The 17,741-nt window shown below is 45.2% G+C and overlaps 1 protein-coding gene across 1 annotated transcript in view; it reads right to left on the bottom strand.

The window, feature by feature from the left end:
- Positions 1 to 1,748: 1,748 nt before the first annotated feature.
- Slc49a4 (solute carrier family 49 member 4) overlaps positions 1,749 to 17,741 on the bottom strand; it is an 83,260-nt gene continuing 67,267 nt past the window's right edge. The window contains exons 8-9 of the mRNA XM_040750858.1: positions 10,211 to 10,393; positions 1,749 to 2,801 (exon numbers count right to left, since the gene is read on the bottom strand). Coding sequence (XP_040606792.1) covers positions 2,686 to 2,801; positions 10,211 to 10,393 — 299 coding nt within the window. The 3' untranslated portion in view covers positions 1,749 to 2,685. The remainder of the gene's footprint in view (positions 2,802 to 10,210; positions 10,394 to 17,741) is intronic.

The following is a 17,741-nucleotide window of genomic DNA, read 5'->3' as shown; positions in this document are numbered from 1 at the left end:
GAGTTCTGACACTGTACTTCCCGCAGAGCGGCAGCTGATGCACTCTGCAGCCCCTCCCTCTGGACATGTGAATCCTCATGAATATCCCAAGCATTTTAAATCAAGCTGTAGTGCTGTGAGGTAGGGGAAAGCACACATACAGGTCTACATCTGTCACTACAGCGTCTCTCTCCATGGAAGATACAGGTCTACATCTGTCACTACAGCGTCTCCCTCCACTTCTGCATCCACGGACTCACCCCAGCACAGATCTGAAAGATTAAAACAAAGAAAACTTCCACGGAAATGAGCATGTATACATGTTTTTCTTACTTCCTAACAATACACCATAGCTGCTTACACACAGATTGGACTAGGCAGTTCAAATATTCTAAGATATGGTTTCAAATACCTTGGAGGTGGGGGAGGGGGCAATGTGACTACTAACTCATTTTCTACAGAGGCCTTGAATATCCATGGGCACCCTGGAAGAGATCCCCACAGACACTGGATGACTCTAGTCTTCTGTCAAGGCAACTTACTTCTCTAGGGTCATTTCTGTAAGTGTACAGAGAGCCTGGGCTGGAGGAGGGCTAGGAGACAAGGCCGAAGCTGGTATGTGTTGACTACTAGAAATGATAGGGTTTGTAGCACCCGCGTACATAATGCGCCGCCTTCCTTCCCAGGACCCACTGGCTGCCCTATGAAGTCCCATCACTCAGGAAGTTGCAGCGCATGAGCAGAGCAGTGGTTTGCTGTAGGGGGAAGCCACACAGTTGAGATGAGGGACTGACCTCACCTCAGGTGTGCTGAAGAGCTACTGGCTGGTTCAATGCATCCACTTGAAATGCCCTGAAGTGATTAGCTATTTTAGGCTATATTTTTAAGCGTTATTCTGTACTTTGTGTTAAAAGTAGAATTAACCATTAATTAAAGTGTTCCTCATCAGAAGTCTTATGATAGCAGATTTTATATAGCACCATCCAATTCTTCACATTGCTTCCCTCTGCTTTCGCTCTCCTCCCAAAATGGGAGGCGGTGGCTATTTTGCTTGTCTGCAGTGGCTAGCTTCCCATCATCTTCAGAATTCTGCCTCTATTCCACTTTAAGAAGGATGAGGACAAGTTAGTGGAGCTAAGTCTGGCTGAGCAGGGTTGTTTTCCTCTCTAACAGGCTCTTCCCCCAGTCCTTGCTGCTAAGGGGCAGACTGGGTAGAACGGGAAACGATGCAGCAATGCATCGGTGCAGCAGCGGCTGAAGACGGGGTGAAATCTGAGGGCTTTGCATTTCTCACTTCACAGCTTAGGGCCTCAGAAGATACTAGGCAGTCCCAGATTCTCCTTCAAGGCCAAGGTGGTTGGTGCATGGCTTTCAACTTGAAATTGTGGTGAGAGGTGCATCTGCAGGTGAGCAACGGTGCGCAGGGGTGGGCAGAAGCCAGTACTGTCCAGCCTGCCATCTGGGCCACCAGGAGGGGCTTCCACCTGCGCGGAGAATGAGATGTAAGAGGAGTGGCTGGCCAGGGAGTTGCTATTCCATGTGAGGACAGGGGAAGGGAGAGGCAGACAGTAAAGCTCACTGCTGCTCTGGAAGTCTGGGGAAGGTCTGGTTCTGTGTGAGAAGAGCTCTGGAACCATGAGCAGTCAAGTGCCACGGGCCGATCACAGGGAAAATTACGACCTGGTGAAAGAGGTCCAAGAGCCATCCGATGAGCATGCTTTTTAAAAATCCATCATTTATACAAAGAAATAGGTATGGGCAAAGTGGTGTCCAATCAAATACAATTACTTCATTTAGAATCGAGTATATTACAATCTAAACACAAGGGCTTAGTTCAGAAATCACATACAGATCTGAAACCTTCAATGTTATACACTGTTTTTTTCAAATGGGGGTCATTTAAACAATCTGACCTGGTTAAGTAACAGTGGCGGCTGGGCTTCACACCTGTGTTACCACACGGTGCTGCAGACATGCATGCTTCGTGTAGCCCTAATTTAATCTTTAACAAAGTGCCAAATCATAACAGAATTACACTTTTCACACAACAGTTAATGCGACCCTATCAGGCATTTAGTCACCTTGCTGTGACAGACACTGTATTCACAGAAACAGGGAAGGTGGGGATGAGGCAGTGCCTGTGCCCAAAGACACCTGATTAAAAATAAGGAGTCATATAAGAAATGGCTTTATTAGAAAAACATGTAGTGTACATGTGGCTAAGTCCTATCACAGGTATACAGCTTGGCTATTTTTAATTAAAATCTGATACAGGGTTCAAACGTCTTTAGAAGTTAGTGGAGTTTCTCTTATTCTTCTGTTGTGTGCCTGGAAGAAGTCATCTTCATGGGACTAATGCCCTGGCTTCTTCGCGCAATTCAGCTCATCAGTAGGTTAGCACTTGTACGGCGTGCACAAGGGGTTACTCCCGTGGGCAGCGTGTCCCGTGTGAGATGTCACAGCTCTACTCTAGAGTCCTCCATCACTGGTGTGCTGCCAGCATGGTATGTGGTCCACAAAAGTCTCCAAATCCCCACAACACTGGCATTATTATTACCTAGCAGTCATTAAATTAATGTGAGACTCTGGAGCCTAACAAAACCCCTGAAAGAAGTTTCTTCCCCTTTTCTCCCGTTAGATGTGCAATTCCAAGCAAACGTGTGTCACTGACGTGCAGTCCCTTTCAAGTCCCGCAAGTCTGTAGCATTAAACCGAGACGACCACATCTAGGTAGAGTCTGTCATAGGATTCCCTGAAGCACAGAATGAGGAGAAGACTCAGCAGACATGACCCGGGAAGGCACCAGTTGAACCAAGACAACTCTGTAAGGGAAAAAAAAGAAGCAGTTTTAAGTATTTTTGCATCAGCTGCACCTGCTCTGCCTTCCAAAACGCATATAACAAAAGCACCTGGAAGCTACTTCACAAGTGACGTGTGTAATATATCACCAGACTTCCATGTGGAATATTTAATCAATGTGTTAACAACTTTTCAACGTAATACACCTTGACTTTGGTTGCAAAATCAATCTACTAGTTGAAAGGGGAAAAATTGATCACTTTAAGTGCAGCTTGTTTGTTAATTGTTTTTTAAGTGCCCTCTGTCATCGTCACTCTTATGTCTGTTTAGAAATACCTGGAGGTCTTAGGTAAAGGGAAAAATTACCTCATTTTATTTTATTTATACGTACACACACACACACACACACACACACACACACACACACGAGTATAGGTGTGCACACTGCCAGAGGCCAGAGAAGGATGTCAGTGTCCTTCTCTGCCACACTGTGGCTTTTCCCTTGAGACAAGGCCTCTCCGTGAAACCGGACTCCTGAGGTTTGTGTCTTAGCAGCTACCCTAGTGGTCCGCAAATCTCAGCAATCCTCCTGTCTGCCCTCAACAGTCATGGAGTTACAGACCCATGTGACTATGCCATGCTCTTCACGTGGGCGCTGAGCATCAAAATCAGTGCCTCATGTTTACACAGTAACCCACCGAGCTGACTTCCCACCTCCTCATTACTTTCAGATAACCTTCTTGTATTTTTTGATGGAAATAATGTACTTCACAACAAAAATATTAAAAAGTAGCTTTAGGAAAGTGAATTAGAATATATGGAAAATAAGGTAAAACATTTGAGAACTGACCATTTCTATTCGGAGACCACTGTACTTATCTTTTCTAGTCCCTCCCCCACATTACCACGAATAATCATGGCTTATGCCAATCAGTGGGAAACCTGCAACAGTGATTTGACTGTTATCCTTGGCTGTCCCTCCCTCTGCTCCCACCCTACCTGCCCACCAATCCCCAGCTTGGGAGAGAGCAGCTTCTTGGCGTGAAGAACTTGTCTATGGTGGTTGGGGACAACTTCTCTAGTCTAACACCATCAGTTCCTGCGGGAAAAAATGGTTTCCTTCTTCCCTCCTTTCCCTACGCTTTACACTTCCCTTTGTGGTCCTTAAAATGCTGATGCTGCCTCAGCCTCAGAGCCATCCTGGAACCCTCGTATTACTGCTTTAGTTTACCCACAACTCACAGAACCTAAGAGAGCAACCATGCTGGACAGGATCGGGAAACTGGCTGGCAAAGCAGGTGTAAACAGACATGGACCCCACCCACCATCACTTTCGGCCAAACTGTCTGCCGCGCTCTTCCTGGATTTCATGGAACCCAAGCACTGAGAGAAAGCTCTGGTCCCTACCATCTTGCCTTCATTCTCATAGTCCTTGGTAGGACACTTGGGCATCTTCTGCTCTCATATTAAACACACAGCCTGAATTTCTGATGGTAATTTTACTAGGCAAGATGAAGCAGTTAGAGGAGGGCTGAACATGGGAGCAGAGGCTATCCTAACCCCGAGTACTCTGAGGTGTGATGGCAATGGTATAGCACACGCTATCCTAACCTTGAGTACTCTGACTTGAAGGTACAGTGTAAATACCAGACAAAAGGAAGCAGACAGCTGACCGTGTGGGTCACAAGCGCATCTTCTAGATCTCAATGACTTTTATGGAAAGGAAAAGCAACATGAGTGCCATGACTGACTTAGGCAGGCTCTCTTTCAGGCGAGGAATTTGTCTAATATTGCCAAAGCTGAACATTTATTTCATCAGAGGGTGAAATTATCCCTTCTGTCTAGGTTCAAATATTTGTTTCATTACTGTGTTTCTCTGAAAAGTCAAATCCACTTTAAGGAAGTTCACTTGGTTCAACAAACAGCAAGTGTTCTTTAAAAACACGTCCCTTTTCAGAAAGCAAAAGGTCAGAGGCAGGAGAGTACCTGCATCTCCCTGCTGAAGACTATTCATAGAAACCACAGCTAGGGGGCAGAGGGCAGAGAGACCCCCCTAAACATTTAATCTGTCTAAGTTGTCAAGCTAACAAACCACTGACCTTGTGAGCTTGGTGTCATAGGATATAACTGAATGGTGCCCAATCTACCAAAATGTTTGCACTCTTAACTCTTTTTATTTGTTTGGCTAAGCAGTTTCCTGCAATCCTTCCCATTCCTCCCACTGGAGAAAACAGAAATCTGCACAGGAAGGCAGAGCTATGAAACACACCTCTGCATGAGCTGCTTCCCAATGTCTATCACACTGCAACCTCATCCTCAAGTCCATCTGTCACTCTGCATGATTCCTGCACAGCATCTCTGCACTGTCTGTGCACATCAACCCTGCACAGCATCTCTGCACTGTCTGTGTGCATCAACCCTGCACAGCTTCTCTGCACTGTCTGTGTGCACCACAGTAACCCTGCACAGCATCTCTGCACTGTCTGTGTGCACCACAGTAACCCTGCACAGCATCTCTGCACTGTCTGTGTGCATCAACCCTGCACAGCATCTCTGCACTGTCTGTGTGCACCACAGTAACCCTGCACAGCATCTCTGCACTGTCTGTGTGTATCAACCCTGCACAGCATCTCTGCACTGTCTGTGTACATCAACCCTGCACAGCATCTCTGCACTGTCTGTGTGCACCACAGTAACCCTGCACAGCATCTCTGCACTGTCTGTGTGCACCACAGTAACCCTGCACAGCATCTCTGCACTGTCTGTGTGCATCAACCCTGCACAGCATCTCTGCACTGTCTGTGTACACCACAGTAACCCTGCACAGCATCTCTGCACTGTCTGTGTACATCAACCCTGCACAGCATCTCTGCACTGTCTGTGTGCATCAACCCTGCACAGCATCTCTGCACTGTCTGTGTGCATCAACCCTGCACAGCATCTCTGCACTGTCTGTGTGCATCAACCCTGCACAGCATCTCTGCACTGTCTGTGTACATCAACCCTGCACAGCATCTCTGCACTGTCTGTATACATCAACCCTGCACAGCATCTCTGCACTGTCTGTGTACATCAACCCTGCACAGCATCTCTGCACTGTCTGTGTACACCACAGTAACCCTGCATAGCATCTCTGCACTGTCTGTGTACATCAACCCTGCACAGCATCTCTGCACTGTCTGTATACATCAACCCTGCACAGCATCTCTGCACTGTCTGTGTACATAAACCCTGCACAGCATCTCTGCACTGTCTGTATACATCAACCCTGCCCAGCATCTCTGCACTGTCTGTGTGCATCAACCCTGCACAGCACCCTATGCATTGTCTGCTCATCCTCTCTTCTTCTTTTTCTTTTTTTTATGCTGTTGTTTCCATCAGGGATTTTACCGCAGCACCAGAAAAGGCAATTTATACACAGGCATTATGATCAGATCTTTTAAAAAAATTATTATTATTATTTATTTAAGTTGGAAACATTATTGTTTCACATGTCAATCCCAGCTCTCCCTCCCTCCCCTCGTCCCCCGCCCTCCCCACCAGGTCCCCCAGTCCTCCACCCAATCTCCACTCCGATCCCCAGGGAGGGTGAGGCTCTCCATGGTGGATCTCCAATAACTGTCATTTCATCCATGGCAGGGCCTAGGCCCTCCCCCAACAGTGCCTGCTGAGAGAGCCTCCCATAATGTGGCATGGGCACTCAAAGTCTATTTGTATGCCAGGGATAAATACTACGCCGGTAGGATTTGCTGAAGGAGGCAGAAGCAGGAGGATCACGAGTTTGAGACCAGCCTGGGCTACACATCCTCTCTTCTTGCAGAAGCTGCTAGCCGCTTCCCTCCTCTGTGTGTGTGTGTGTGTGTGTGTGTGTGTGTGTGTGTGTGTGTGTGTGTGTGTGTGACCATGTTTACAGTTTGATTATCTACAGATATCATCTCCAGAACCTCAAGAGCCATCCCCAATTTAACAAAACTGTCTCCATTCTCCTGGTGAGCAGCCAGCTGGCACCCCACATGCTGGATCAACGGCCTTCTCCCTCCACTCCACAGGGATTACCCCACAGACCCTACTCCACAGCACTTTCCTTAGGCATGATGTCACTCCTCTCCAGGCCACATCCGCTGAACTTCCCCTTTGTTCTCTCAGGAGCCAATTGCCAATGTGCTCACCTCAGTGTCCCAAAACCTTCTGAGTGACACTGCACCCTCAAATTCAGTCAGCCACTTCAAAATCTTTATGCATTTAGACAAAACTCACTGCTTAGCGCAGAAACAAAAAATAATAGAGAAAACAAACTTCAGAATATCAAACAGAGTATTTCAGAGAATAAGAAGACAGCAGTGTCCCCACATTGATTATTTTCTGTGGTGTTAGTAGAATAAGGCATCTCTGCACTGGAACAACTCATTGAGGGTCTCAAAGCAAACATCCCCTTATAGTAGGGAACAAGCACCTTCCTTCTTAGAAAACCCAATGTCAGAAAAATGCTAAAAATTTCTGATATGGTTCCATGTGCCAAAGCACAAGAGAAAGGCTCTATGGTCCAGGGCTCCACATAAGCAGTGCCTTGACCTGGAAGCAATGACAGGGGAGCCCATCCTTAGGCAAGGCATCTGATCTGATGTGTTCACGTGGGAGCAAGTTGCACAGCCTTGGGAGATTATTCGACACAGTCGCCAGACAGCTCAGTGTGGGTGGGAAAGAACCCTGTCAAGGAAGCAGTGTACTTCCTTGAAAGGAATGCTAGAAACCACAGCTCTTCACAATGCTCAAAAGCCAGGCTTCAGCCAGGCATGGGGATGCGTATCTGTCAGTGTTGGTAATCGGGAGGGTGGCTGGGGCCATGGAGTCTGAGACAAGTCTGGGCAATACAGTGAGACTGTATCTTTAAAACAAAAATGAATGAATAAAAGAAACCCAGGCTTTCTTTAAAAAACAATAAACTCAGGACTTACAAGAGGGCAACGATAGTTGAATCTTCACATCTACTTCCCAGATGATTTTTCATCTTAAAGTTACTGAATTATGTATGCCATTTCCACACTTGCTTAGGGCACTGGGCTCAGCACTAGGAGTGATCTGAGAAAACCATTTCATAGAATTGGTATATTCTCAGTTTATCCTAAAGTCCTAAAGCATGTAGCACTCTGCGGCCAGGATTTGCAGGGCAATGTCAGCTAACTGTATGTGAAGGGATTTCAATGAGGGTCACACTAAGTAACCCGTGGTCTCACATACTCATGGGGGTCACCTCTCTAGGACAGAACTCTGTTCATTCACACTGTAGCATCAATGAGTCAATTACCAAAAAAAAAAAAAACAATGCATGCCCCTGGGGTGTGCACACTGTGCTCTCTCTCACCTAACCACACACCCACTGCCCACATACCAGCATTTACTCGAAAGTTTTCTGACTGGAAATCATTTTGGTGGATTAAAATTAATTATTACAAAAGTTCCATTTGCTCACAGCAGTCAAGAGGTTAGGTAGAAACTCTGCATCAGCTGCTCAAATATGCGTAAAAACACATGGTCAGCAAGCACCTTGCTCAGCTGTTCAGATATGTGTAAGAATACACGAGCAGCAAGTGACTAACAAGAGGACGGCGCTCTCCTCCTAACCAGGTAAAATTCCCGGTAGGGCAGGGGTTAGCAGGTATCATCACTAGGGCAGGGGTTAGCAGGTATCATCACTAGGGCAGAGATTAGCAGGTATCATCACTAGGGCAGGAGTTAGCAGGTATCATCACTAGGGCAGGGGTTAGCAGGTATCACTAGGGCAGGGGTTAGCAGGTATCACTAGGGCAGGAGTTAGCAGGTATCACTAGGGCAGGGGCTGGCAGGTATCATCACTAAGGCAGGTGTTAGTAGAAATGGTACTCAGTGCTTTTCTGGTCACTATGAATCTGGGGCATGAGAACTGCAGCTAAGTCACGCAGGTGTCACTCCCTGCAGCTCTATCAAAAGCTGCTGCTGGACCTAGAAGAGTGATGGACACTAAACACTCAGCTCTCTCCTGCAGTAGGCAGGCTGAGGTGTGAGAACATGGACAGAGCCTTCAAGGACCACGTCCTCGACTCACAGCCCCAGTGTATGTTGGACCTTTGAGAGGTGGGCTCCAGTGTGAAGCTATTAATTGTCCCCACTGCCCCACTTTATCCTTGTCACCTTGCCCAGTGATGACATCTTGTCTCTCTCACCACGCCCTATGAGATTTCATCAGAGTGATACATCATCATGCACAGGATTTCCAGAAGAATGAGTAAAATAAAATTTTTCTTAGTCAAGTGCAGGGACGGGAAACTGAGGAGAAGAAGCAGTTTTAGAGTGCTGCTGGTATCGGGTCGTCCCTGCTTTACCCTGATCAGCATCTCTCTGCTCTATTCTAGAGACCAAGAAGAGAGATTCACTGGGGAATAACACCATGTGACATCAACTGCTGTTACCTGAGGAGAAACTCTATTTCTAGTTGACAGGAAAAACCACATTCTGCTAGGTTGCACAGACTACTTAGTAAACCTGGGCCCGTCAGCTGGAAAATTGTTTCTATCATGCTAGGGGCACATGCTAGCTCTGATGCTTTGCCATGCAAAGAGGTGACGGTCCCTTCATTTCCACTGTCACACAACCCAAGTGAATTAAGGCTGTAACACAACAGCTGCAAGGCTCTGTGTAGAAAGCAAATGTCCTCTCTACAGGTGGTGTTTTCTGACTAGAAATGGGAAAGAAAAGGCTACTACTCAAGAGTTCCTCCCCTTGACAGTAAACTGAGCCCAAACCAGAGGTAGTATATCAAACCGTTTATGTGCAACACTGACTGACAGTGACCATCTAGTTTGTCGTTAATCATGTTATGAAAATCACTTTCATAATGATTTTCCAGTTAGGAGAAGTTCAAGTTGTTATGAGTTTGCTTCGTTGCTTTGAAAGTTTTGAAGATGTATGTTTTTGGCTATGGAGGTTAACACGGTTATTTCAATTATAGACTTGTCAGGAAGCTCCCTATAAACAACGTGGTCTCCTGGAGTGTTCCCTTGTAGAGAACAGCTCAGCTTATTGACTTCCTCTCATTTGTCCCCAAGACCCCGAACCACACACATACCCCTGACACTAATTTACACTCTGTGCTCAGAGAGCAGCGTCTTGGTACATCGAAAAGTAGTGCTGGAATCACCTGGCCAGAGGGTGGGCTGGGAAGACAGGAAAACAAATGACAATCCTCTCCACCCAGGTTAATTCAAACATTCTAGGGGTAGGGGTGCCTAAGGGCACACTTAAACAAAAAACAACCCAACTGTGGTTATCATTTTATTGTCATGTGAAAGCTTACATAAAGTAATGCGCTTTAGTGAGAATTCTCCACTATCCATCAGTTCCACAAATCTGTCTCATAATACATCTAGATAGCAAATAAAAAGAATCAAATTCTTACCTGTATGATAAAATGTGAGAAAAAATAGAAGCACTCCCATAAACATATTACTTAAAAAAGTGACAACTCCACAAGTAATTCCTTCTGGAACGGGGTAGACAGTTTCCACAAAAAGCTCAAAAAATATAGGGACGCTGCTGTTCAAGAACACTCCCAGGAGGATGCAGGAGGCGTACAGTGTCACTAAAATAAAACACAAACATTTTAGTTCACAGAAGTCAGCAGTGATGAGTCGAGGAAGATGGGGCTTCTGGGTTTTCCCAAGCACCAGATCTGGAGTTGTTTCAGAGGCTGATGGAAGTCTGACAGGACATCACAGGGCTGTCATCTCCTCGCTGGCGTTTTCTACAGGAAGAACAGGTTTCATTGCTGAATGACTACCAGTTTATTTGCTTTCTCTTTCTGTTGGATTATTCCAAAGCACAGAAGCAATTTAGCATTAGAGTTGAATTAAAAACATTCTGGGCCAGCATGATGGTTCAGTGGATGGCACCCACCACCAAACCTGATTACTTGAGCTCAATCCCCAGAACCCACACAGTGGGAGGGGAGAACACACACACACAAGCTATCCTCAGACCTCTACCTGAGTGGTGTGGTACATGTAGCACACAGTAAATAAATGTAATAAAAATAATAAAACTTCTGATGAAAAGATTCATAAAAACAAAAATATACTTTTCTCTGAGTCACAGGCAAATGAAGTAAGGGAATAAAATGCAGCAAGGAAATTAACATATCTTGCCTCATTTTACAATCTTAAAGAGAACTTAAAATGCAAGAATAAATAAATGTAAGACAGATGAAATGGTATAGAAGTACTCATGCAAGACTGGTTCACAATGACTTCCATGATCCACATGAGCCTCTCAGTGTCCTTCCAGAGAACACAGGAGGGCTGATCCTCAGATGGGAAGCAGTTCTGTGTCAGTGTCTTTTCAAGTAAGTACTGTTTCCACCTTCAAACACAGACACTGAAACCGTGCTGAGCCAGCCGTGGTGATGCCTGTCTCTAATAGCAGCACTGGGGAGGCTGAAACAAGAGGATTGCAAGTTTGAGGCCAGTCCGGGCTACTTAGACAAACCAACAGATAGTAAAAGGTGAGGAGGGTGGTAGGATCACAGATTAGCAGGGTAGCCTACTAACGTTACTCTGTACTGAAATCTGCTGGAAAGGGTACCTCCTGATGCTTGCACAAATGCTTAAGAGAAGTGCACACCGCTCTAACATTACCACGGCTCCTGTCTGCCTGCACGCTTTCCCTCATGCAAGTTCGAAGGTGAAACAGCCAGTGGCGTAGAGCTGTAAGATGTACCTGTATTTTATAAAGATATCTGCTGACAGTAATGAACAGAATGTGTTGTAAGCTAAAAGTTCGGAGAAAGACTTTTGTTATAAAGATTTACTAAGGAAAAAATTGCTAGCAGGTGGTGGTAGCTAGCACCTTCAGTCCCAGCAGAGGCAAGTGGATCTCTTGCCTCTGCTGGGACTGTGTAGACCAAGGCCAGTTTGGTCTACACAGAGAGTTCCAGGGCAGTCAGGACTTTACACAGAGAAACCCTGTCTCAAAAAACAAAAACAAAACAAAACAAAAAAAAAAGAGCTACAGGAAGTGAAGGCCTAAATCTCTTACACATCATTCACAGATTCCGGCATTTCAAAGCACCAGAATTGACCACAGCTGACTCCATTCATTACTCATCCACCACAGGACTCAGGGATAAGAGGACAACAGTGCCTCTGGTTTAGTTTCTCTGATTGCCCTCATTGCTGCCCCCCCCACTTCTGCTTGCTTTCCAGGACTATAAAATAGTGTCTTCTAATAATGTAACTAGCTGGTAATTACTTTGACTTCCCTTTATTTCTGTGAGAGAGACAGATATGAAGCTAGAGACAAAAGGATGATGTAAAGCCTAGCCCTACTGCCATGGCCCTGTTACAGACACATGAGCAGCCACGTTATCCATTAAAACAGACATTGTTTTCAAGAAGTTCTTCTTTTTAAACGGCACATCACATCGTTGTGCATGTGTGTATGACGCCTGTGTGAGTGCCATGGAGCTCATGTAGAGGGCCAAGAATTACTGTTTGGGAGTTGGTCCTCTCTTTCCACCTTTATATGGGTTCAGGGTGTCAGGCAAGCTGAGCCATCCTGCTGCCCATTAAGAGTTTTACTTTTTTCCCAATGAGTGTGTGCATGCATGTGCTCGTGTGTGAGTACACATGCGCAGGGTGCCAGAGGTACTGGATTCCTCTGGAGCTGGAGTTCTAGGTGTGAGGAACTGAACCCAGGTCCTCTGCAAGAGTAGTATGCACTCTTAACCACCAAGCCACTTCTTCAGCCCCACCCCCCACCCCAAGAGATTCATAGACATAAAGCACCATGTAGCACCCCAAGCTCACAATCTATTGGTTGGGTGTCAATCACAGTGACTCATGTGTGGTGCACTGGGGGTGGAATATAGCTTTTATAGTGTATTCTGTTTCCAATGTACAGTCATTTAATGATTGGTCAGGGGAGAAAGGACTACTGACCCAAGAACACATTAGCTAGGGTTTAAAACAAAAAAGCACTGAAATAAATGACAAAATAATTCCAGGTCACGGGGACCAGCAGGTGCTACTACTGAATACAGAGAGGCACACTGATGGAATTGGATGCTTTAGGAAACACGGCTAGAAATAATCTTCCCATGGTAACATCCTGGCCCATATCTGTAAACCTAGCACTCAGGAGGGGGAGACAGAGGGTTTGTGTTCAAAGCCAGCCTGGACTCCACAAAGGTTTCTCAAGACAGTTTAGGCTACAGCGAGTCTTGTTTCAAAACAGAACACATCAAACTGTAACAAGACAAAACAAAGAATCTCCTACCCCCCCAAAAAAACCAACCCCCCCAAAAAACCTACGTTTATATTTTTGAAGGAGCTATTTCCCTACATGAAATTATAATCAGGTAAATTAAAATACAATGACTGAAACAATCATGATCAATACAAGAGAACTGCTATGGAAAATGAAAATATAATGAGAAGTACATAGTGGACGGGGACTTGGTATAGGGTCTTGAAAGGTGAGATGAGAGTCTATTCATTTTTAGCAAGCTTGCTACACAGACACACCTGAGATACACATGAAGAGTGGCAGTCCGAGAAGCCAGACCTTGTCAGACAACGTCAAGGCCAAGCAGCTCTCTTGGCCCACACTCACAAGGAGCCTCTGAAGAAACGCCCCTGGAAAGGTGTAAGTTCTATTGAGGTTAAACACTGCTGATGGCCCCCCGTAGTTCATCTTCTCGTGGGCGATCTGGAAATATCTAACTTAAATAAATGTGTTTACTCTTTGACGCAGCAGTTCTGTGTCTGGGACTTTATGCTCTATCTGTGTGGGTACACATACACAGCACAGTCATGGAGATGCTGTTTGTGGTATATGCAAAGATTAAAGACAAGCTAAATGGGGCCTGAGAATAACTCAGTGACTAAGACCCCTGCTGTCCTTGTAGAGGACACAAGCTTAGTTAGCACTCACACCTGTAATTCCAGCTACAGGGGATCAGATGTCACTTTCTGGACAGCACAGGTATATGTACTCACACATACACAAGCCCACACCCATACACCCCCCCATACACACACTAAAAAAAGAAAGCTGTATGTCACCTTTGGGGGTTGACTGGCAAAAATTCTATTTAACAGAATTCCAATACAAGGACATTGGGCGTGGTGACCTGTGCCTGAAACCCTAGCACTTGGAGAAGCAGGAAGATTAGGAATTCAGGGCTATACACAGCAAGTTTAAGACCAGCTGTCACAACAAATGAGACCAAAAAACCCCAACCAACCAAACAACAATAAGCCACCACTAACAAGAACAGAAACAAACTAGCCAACCCCCCAAGCTCCTCAAGCAAAGGTATTCTATATGACCATTAAAAACAAGGAAACTCATGTATATGAGTATTGCTAGATCCACACGTGAAAAACTGCTGGAAGAAAAGAGTGATACATACCCACTGTAAATGTCTAGAGTTCCCCACAACACAGAAGAAACTGGTGATGGGCTGTCTCTAGAATGGGAGGACAGAGGCACAGTAGAGTGGAAATATGTCACTTTACTTTCTTTTTCTACTATTGAAGTTTTAGAGTTTGTTGTTGTTGTTATTGCTGTTGCTGCTGGTTGGTTTTACTATGTGTATATCTGACCTGATGAACAAGGGGGAAATTTCATTCCAAATGAACACTGACAGCTGATAGGATTCTACTTCCTAGAGTCTGTTAGCTCCATGACTCAGAAACCATCAGCACTGCCAGTCGCCATGTACCCAAGCCTGGTCCAGGATCCTTGTCATAACTAGTCCCACTTCACTTATTAGAAACATGGTAATATGCAGGACAGGGGGCATGATATGTGGGCTACCTTATGTGTAGAATAAATGGATGACATAACTTCAAGGGCCACTAGTGAAAACACAGCTGCCTCTATCTATGTTAACATTATCTTTATTGCGTGCGTGCGTGCGCGTGTGTGTAGACATGAATGTGAGTGCCTGAGGAGGCCGTAAGAGGATGCTGGGTGCCCTAAAGCCGGAGTTACAGGTGCTTGTGTGATGCCCCATGTGGGTGCTGGGAATGGTATCCTGGGGTCTTCTGCAACAGCAGCGGGGCCAAGCCATTCTCTTCAATCCCAGTATTTGCTTTTCATTACTATAAAAATGATAAGAGGGCTTTAAAAAACAAACAAACATCACTGGATTGCTAAGCTGAAATAATTTTCTACTGCAGAAACCCAAGATTCAAACAATTTACACAGGGAAGAGTAAAGTGAATGTCCTCCTAATCAGAACTAGGTAAAGACAGCTGCGAGCACACTGATTTGATACATATATCCCTTAGTGTTCAGGGGCATGAAGAGCGTAGAAGCTGTCAGAAGTCTGAATTTGATTTCTACTTGAATTTCAGTTCAGCCTTGATATATTCAGTGAGTGAGTGTCATCTATTCAAAGTCAAGCAGACAGGATGATTTCCTGCTTATCACAGAGGGTTCAAACTACACGATCATTAAATATTTCTATGATGTTTTATAATAGTGAGACAAAAATTATAATAAACTGCTTTTCAATTAAAATGTCAAGGTAATTTAGCAGAACAAACACAAATCAAGTGCTGATGCAGATTTTTTTTTCAAAAAAGCTAATAAGATTTCCTGGGTCTGTAGCTTAAGCTGAAAAAAAATCCCGTATACTACAAAGTACAGTAAAAATGAATGAATGTCAGGCACATAAATTGGATCACAGCCCTGAAAGTATTCATCCCCATGACAAACCAAATAACTATACTTTAGAGGGAGAAAACTACATATGAATACATTTTCATTAGTAAAACATACAAACCCCAAGGTCAGTGGTTCTCAACCTTCCTAATGCTGTGACCTTTTAATACAGTTCCTCATGTGGTGACTCCCAACCATAACATTATTTTCATTGCTTCTTCATAACTGTAGTTCTGCTACTGTTATGAATTGTGTTATGTAAATATCTGTATTTTCCAATGTTTTGAGATGACCCCTGCAAAAGGACCATTCAGCCCAAGGGGTCGTGCAGCACAGGTGTAGAACCATTGCCCTAGGTGATTAGCCGTTACAAAAGAAATTCTCAAGAAGGGCTGGGTGTAGCTTAGTGGTAGAGCGCTTGCCTGGCATGTGTAAAGTCCCAGATTTGATCTCAGGACCACATAAATCATGTGCAGCCATGCACACTGTAACCCCAGAGTCTAGAGGTGGAGGCTGGAGGATGAGATGTTCAAGGTTACCCTTGACTATCTAGAGAGTCTGAGGCAAGCCTGGTCTATTTGGGACCCTTTCTATAAAAGACAAAATAAATCCCAAATTCAGATAACAACAAGCACTGGTGCACTCAGCATCTAATGAGACTCTAGACAGGCTCTGTATACCAGGTATGGGGGGGGACACACCGCAAATCCCAGCGCTGGGGGTGCAGAGGCAGGTGAATCTCTGAGCTCAAGGCCAACCTGGTCTACAGAATGAGTTCCAGGACAGCCTAGGCTACACAGAGAAACTCTGTCTTGAAAAACAAAATGAAGATATGGTCAGCAGCAACTTTGTAACTCTGGACTTACAAGATCTTGTGTCAGCCTTCACATGTTACCAAACTCCATCTTCTTATCAACTTCCCTGGGGCAAATTAAGTGTCTTAAATTGAAGTGGCTAAAGTCCTGAAAGGAAACAACAAATCCCCCAACAAGTTAAATTACAGTGGTGGGTTAATGACCTAGAAGCCTCAGGAACTGACCTGCAGAGATGGAATCTGCCACCCCGAAAGTTCCCTTCTCTGCCCTGCAGACGAGCTCCTGTGCACAGGTTCCACTCTGCTGGCAAGACAGCTGCCCTTCACTGTTCTGATTAAAGGACAACTCTTCTCTGTAGAAGATGGCCTCCTTTTGTTTCCATGTCACCTCCATGAATCCCCATCTAACAGTGTTAACAATAACAGGCTCTAGCTTGTTTGCTACCAAGCCACTGTGTCGGACTGAAAGACACCAAAGATTGGTATTTTTTATTCAATAGTACTGACACACATGGCTTGTGCCTCAAATCTGTATTCAATACCAAAGCTGGAAGTGATTGCATGGAGACAGATTGACAACCGAAGGCAGAGCATCCAAGGGTTACAAATGAAAAGAATTCTAATCATCTATCTGCAGAGTGGGTCAAAAATTATTGCTTAAGCATCTTCGAGGGAAAACTTAGCTTGAGTCTTTCTTCAAAAGAATTTGTCAGCAGCCTATCACATGTGGGCTGCGAGGCTACAGCAGTAAACACTGTTTGAGATCCCTCCTCTTCTGCTATCTCCTGGCTTAGCAGCAGTGAAGAAGGTGTAAGGACTCAGGCATCATGCTGGCCTGCACGTCACCTGGCAGAATGCACTCAGGCAGTACCCTGGTCAGCCCAGGGTTCCATGGTTAAGTAGTCTGCACACAGGTGCAAAGGACCTTTAAAAGAAAGATCCCGCCCACATCAGTCCTCTCTTTCCAGCTGTTCCCCTGGGGCAGACAGGACTTTTCCTGTCTCCCTCTTCTCATCGGTCCTCTGTCTCTGTCTCTTTACCTCTTTTCTCTTTCCTCCCCCTTCTAACAAAGCTCACTAAGCTCTGTCTGCCTGGCATGTTTGTCCCTCCGCCTTGGTCACTCTTGCCTGCCATGGAATCCGCCAAGGTCCCCCACGTGCATTATCATAACAGAAGGTAATTCCATGCCTGATCATAAGCAGTCATGGGTATGAGCACAGCAGGAAGGTGGGTACACCAGTTCTAGGAATGTTTTGTTTATAACTTAAAAAATTTAGGAGCTAGAAAGATGGCTCAGAGGTTAAGAACTTGTACAGCTCTCGAGTTGTCTCCAGCACAGGAGCAGCTCACAACCACCTATCAGGGGTCCTGACACATTTGTTAAACGTATGTGTGAGGACAACTCTGTAAAGTCAGTTCTCTCCATTCACCCGGAGGTGGGTTCAAT

This window comes from Mesocricetus auratus, unplaced genomic scaffold, assembly GCF_017639785.1.
Source record: "Mesocricetus auratus isolate SY011 unplaced genomic scaffold, BCM_Maur_2.0 Super-Scaffold_100008, whole genome shotgun sequence".
NCBI classification, from domain to species: Eukaryota; Metazoa; Chordata; class Mammalia; order Rodentia; family Cricetidae; genus Mesocricetus; species Mesocricetus auratus.
This window is presented reverse-complemented; position numbering and strand designations above follow the sequence as displayed.